Consider the following 5,015-nt stretch of genomic DNA (forward strand, 5'->3'; position numbering starts at 1 on the left):
ACAACATGGAAAATACATTGGCATGTGGACTGGAATGTGGCTTCATTTAACAACAACAGTTTCACACAGAAAACAGAGCTGAATTCATTGAGATATTTGCATTGCTAGCTACATTTCAGTGCCAAATTTCACCAATTTAAGCAAAACTACCGTTTAGCTAGCTACAGTTCAGTGCCATATTTCACTGGATTAAAATAAGCACATACACATAACTGACAGCACACATACACATCACTGATTTAACGAAATTTGCACACAACTCAGTAGCACTTCATCATCATATAAAGTATATTAGCAGCAGTACAAATAAAGAGACATGATCAAAGTACTTCATAATAAACCCAAGCAACTTCATAATAAATCACTAGTCCTACTTATTGATGGTTTCTAAATCATTTATTTGATCGATAACAAATAGCCTTGTCCTGCACAAAATCTTTGTCCTCAGCTGTAAACTGAACTATTGTCAGGTCATGTTGTCAGGTCATGTTGAAAGTAAAATAGGACCTTGCTGTGTTTGGGACCAAATTGTTATTTGGCTATTCTAGCTGGCTTTTTTTAGTGAATTGTAACTTGTGTGAAGCTGAAACAAAGTTAACTTACATGCTCCTATATGCTCAGCTGAATTATTATAACATGTCTATCCAGTTTGCAGTTATTCTTACAATGTTATCTTGGCATATTTTGCAGAAAGGTACCAAGAGGGTGCAATTTGTCAGGAACTTGATTAGGGAGGTTGCTGGATTCGCTCCCTATGAGAAACGTATCACTGAGCTTCTTAAGGTTGGAAAGGACAAGCGTGCACTCAAGGTCGCCAAGAGAAAGCTTGGTACTCACAAGAGAGCAAAGAAGAAGAGAGAGGAGATGTCAAGTGTCCTTAGGAAGATGAGGTGTGTAACCACTCTGACTCACCATTTATATTATGAACATTATTTTTCTGACCATGTTCATTAGGTTTTGCTTGATTGAATTACAGATGGTTGTATGATTATAAGAGTCACACCTGTGTGCGGGATGGTCTCAAGTCAAGTTAACAATATCTGCCAAAACCTAATACAAATGAATCATATGAATAAAAATGATTGATGCAGAATCCAAAATGGCAACTGGCATACATTGCTAGCAAAGTACTATTTCAATTGATCAGGGTTTTGAGTTGGCTCTGTGGCAAAACAATGTTAAGCACGCTTTATAAGCACGCTTTCAGCACTAATTTAAGTTGTTGCCAACTTTTGCAGAACTTAAACTTGGCTTGCTGACTAAATAATACTACCTCCGATCTATAATAAGTGTCGCAGTTTTGAACTAACCCCGGTTCAAAACTGCAATACTTATTTTGGATCGGAGGGAATACTACGTTAAGTTGCCTTCTGCTATTTGATCTCACAACTTTTTCTTCCAAGTACTGAATTTGACTTGTATCATTTGTAAGAATTGTGGACTCTTCATTCCAGCCCCAAATATCTACTGTGTATCATATTTTTTGCTTATGTCACACATTATCTTTATTGGTTAAGCTAACGAACTCTCCCTTGTGTGCAGAAAAATAGTGCCCATCAGGACCAAAACAATTAAAGCCAGTCAAAAGGATTAGTAGAAATCGAGGCCCTCGCCTGACATGCATCTAGTCGAGGGCATTGGTCGCACGCTCAATTGAAATAGTACTTTGCTAGCAATGTATGTCAAGTTAACAATCGAAGTGCATACAGAAAACACAGAATTAATGCAGAATCCAAAATGCAAAGTGTTCTTTAGGTTTTTCTTTTTTCTGACCATGTTCATGTCTTCTACTTTCAGGCAAAAATAGTTGCAATTCTGTTTTGCTGCAACAGTTGGTATATAAATGACTAAAATGTTCTCACGTGATATGCAGGTCTGCTGGTGGTGGTGGTGCTGGTGACAAGAAGAAATAGAGATGGGGCTCACGGGGGATGCGAGGGGGAGAGGGGGAGAGGAGGAGGGGGAGCTCACGGGGGCGACGAGGTCCGGGTGGTGGTGTGGGTGCTCCGGCGACGGTGGTGTGGACGGGGCGGCGTCCGGGCCACCGGCGACGAGGGCGGCGGGGCGATGGCGAGTCGGCCTGGCCACCGGAGTCGGCCGGGCGAGGTCAACGGCGAGCGCCCCCTCTTCCTCCTCCTTCTCCGTGGGGAAAGCGGCGGGGCGGCGGCGTCGGGAGAGGAGAGGGCGGCGTCGCGGCGTCTCACGGCGTCGGGGCGGCGTCGCGGCGTCGGGGCGGCGTCGAGGCGGCGGGGCAGCGGCGTCGGGAGAGGAGAGGAGAGGGGAAGGGGATCGAGGGCGAGGGCGAGAAGGGGATCGAGGGCCGGGGAGGAAAAATATGGATGGGGGCACAATACTAATGGCGCACCACCCCCCGGTGCGCCATAAGTATATCCACACTAATGGCGCACCTCACCCTGGTGCGCCATTAGTACTTTTTTTTCTGCTCGAGCCAACAGGTTATCTCCCACCTGACCTGATCCACACCAAGTCCCCTCTACTAGCTCAACTGGTTAGTAGCCAGTTCTCACACCAGGAGGTCCTGGGTTCGAATCCCAGGCTCCACAAATTTTTTTTTATCATTTAAAAAGCTGTTTGATACTTATTTATGTTTAAATATGTTCAAACTTGTTTAAATAATAACAGTAATATTTTTTTATAAGACAGTAGCATTTAAAAAGCTGTTTGATACTAATTTTTTTTATAAGACGGTGCGCGGGGTGCGGGGGGTCGGCGGCGGCGGTTGGGTAGGGGAATCGAGGGTGCGGTGGGTCGGCGGCGGCGGCCGGTGGACTTGGGGGGTGCTCGGCGCCGAGGGGGACCGGATCTGGCGAGGTGGGATAGCGGTCGAGATGGAGGGGGATCGAGGTGGGCTCCACAAATTTTTTTTTAGCATTTAAAAAGCTGTTTGATACTAATTTTTTTTATAAGACGGTGCGCGGGGTGCGGGGGGTCGGCGGCGGCGGTTGGGTAGGGGAATCGAGGGTGCGGGGGGTCGGCGGCGGCGGCCGGTGGACTGGGGGGTGCTCGGCGGCGAGGGGGGCCGGATCTGGCATGGTGGGATAGCGATCGAGATGGAGGGGGATCGAGATCGAGTGTCCATGAAATTTAAAAATATTCATGATAGTTCAAAAAGTACCCATGAAATACAATCGAGAAATGAAGGCTACGATTTAAATACAATCGATCTTAGCTAGCTATCTGTTCACAATCTTTTTGCCCTTCTTTTTCGCAAATGGAGTTCTTCTATGGAACGGACGTCCTTTAGGTAGGGTGGTCCTGCTTCTTCTTGTGGTGTATGCTGCTACTTCATCATCGTCGTCATGTTCGATCCTCGGGTCGCCGTACTTGTCGAAGTCTTGCTCATTGGCTACTCCATCCATTCCGATGATCTTCCTTTTGCCTCTCCTCACGACAACACGACTGGGCTTTGGCGGGTCGGTAATGAAGAAGCATTGGTCCACTTGGGAAGCCAGTACCCATGGCTCATTTTTCGCGGTGACGTTTGCGCCCGCGGTCTTGGATTTGGCTTCGGGTATAACCATGGTGGTGAAATACCGGTCTTCTTTTATGACGTTCTTGGCCCATCTGACACGGAACATCGGGACCTTCTCTCCAGCGTAGCTCAGCTCCCAGATCTCCTCGATCCTTTCGTAGTATCTGTCCTTGTCGTTACCGGTGTAGGATTCCATCGTTACCCCGGAGTTCTGATAACCATCGCTCTTCATGTCCTTGGCCTCGGTGTAGAATGTGTAGCCGTTGATATCGTACGCCTCATAGGTCATCAGGTTGTGCTCGGCGCCCTGTGACAAGGCGAATATGAGTTGTTCTTCCGCGGAAGAATCCTCATGTAAAGGGTACGACAGAAGCTTATGCTTGAACCAACGCGTGAAACATGAGTTGTGCTCTTTGAGTATATCTCCGTCCGTCCTCTGTTGGCCTCGGTCATTGTACGTCTTTTTAATAAAGGTTTTGTGCTCTACCAACCAAGGATCGACCACGTCTATGTGTTGTAGCGCGACTAGGTTTGCTCTTTCGAAGTCGGCGAGTCGACCCTCGAAGTCGACATGCATTTCGCGGCGACCCTCACGGTGACCCCATCCAGCGAGCCTGCCGAGGTGCCTGTTGACGGGCAGACCAACGGGGTTCTCAATGCCTAGATAATTCGTGCAGTAGGAGATGCACTCTTCAGTCAGAAAGCCCCTGGCTATGCTTCCTTCTGGACGTGACATGTTGCGAACGTATCCTTTGATGACACCACTCATCCTTTCGAACGGCATCATGCTGTGCAGGAACGTCGGCCCGAGTTGGATGATATCCTCCACTATATGGACCAGCAGATGCACCATAACGTCGAAGAATGCGGGCGGGAAGTACATCTCAAGCTCGCATAGTATCACCACGATCTCTTCCTGTAGCCTTCTGAGTTGCCTCACGCTAATCGACTTCCGAGAGATGACGTCGAAGAAGTTGCATAGGCCAAATAGCGTTTCACGGACGTGCGCGTCCATGATCCCACGGATTGCAACTGGAAGTATCTGCGTCATCAGCACGTGACAGTCGTGAGACTTCATCCCGCTGAACTTCTGCTTCGCTGGGTCTAGGTATCTGCTTATCTTCCCCGCGTAACCGTAAGGAAGTTTTACTCCTAGGAGGCAGGTGAAAAACTGCTTGATCTCCTCCTGACTTAGAGTGAAGCACGCGGGAGGGTAGTCATTTCCGGTCTTCTTGGCCTTTTTGCCTTTGCGACGACTTTCTGTGTCCTGCTTCGCCTCATCATCATCATCATCATCATCATCATCATCATCATCATCATATATAGCGTGAAGCTCCTGCCTGATGCCCATTGATTTCAAGTCTGCCCTTGCTTTCGGCCCATCTTTGGTCCTCTCTGGCATGTTGAGCAGGGTACCAAGCAGACTCTCGCACACGTTCTTCGTGATATGCATGACATCAAGGCTGTGAGGCACACGGTGGATCTTCCAGTACGGCAAGTCCCAGAAAACAGACCTCGTTTT

At 47.9% G+C, this 5,015-nt stretch overlaps 1 protein-coding gene across 1 annotated transcript; it reads left to right on the forward strand.

Moving 5' to 3' along the window:
* Window positions 1–690: 690 nt before the first annotated feature.
* On the forward strand, window positions 691–1,920 carry LOC119343656 (60S ribosomal protein L36-2-like; the record flags this gene model as incomplete). Its single annotated transcript, XM_037614504.1, has 2 exons — window positions 691–890; window positions 1,874–1,920. Coding segments are annotated over 2 exons (240 nt in total), but the record flags the coding sequence as incomplete, so codon positions are not given.
* Window positions 1,921–5,015: the final 3,095 nt, after the last annotated feature.

This window comes from Triticum dicoccoides, unplaced genomic scaffold, assembly GCF_002162155.2.
Source record: "Triticum dicoccoides isolate Atlit2015 ecotype Zavitan unplaced genomic scaffold, WEW_v2.0 scaffold136391, whole genome shotgun sequence".
Classification (NCBI taxonomy): domain Eukaryota; kingdom Viridiplantae; phylum Streptophyta; class Magnoliopsida; order Poales; family Poaceae; genus Triticum; species Triticum dicoccoides.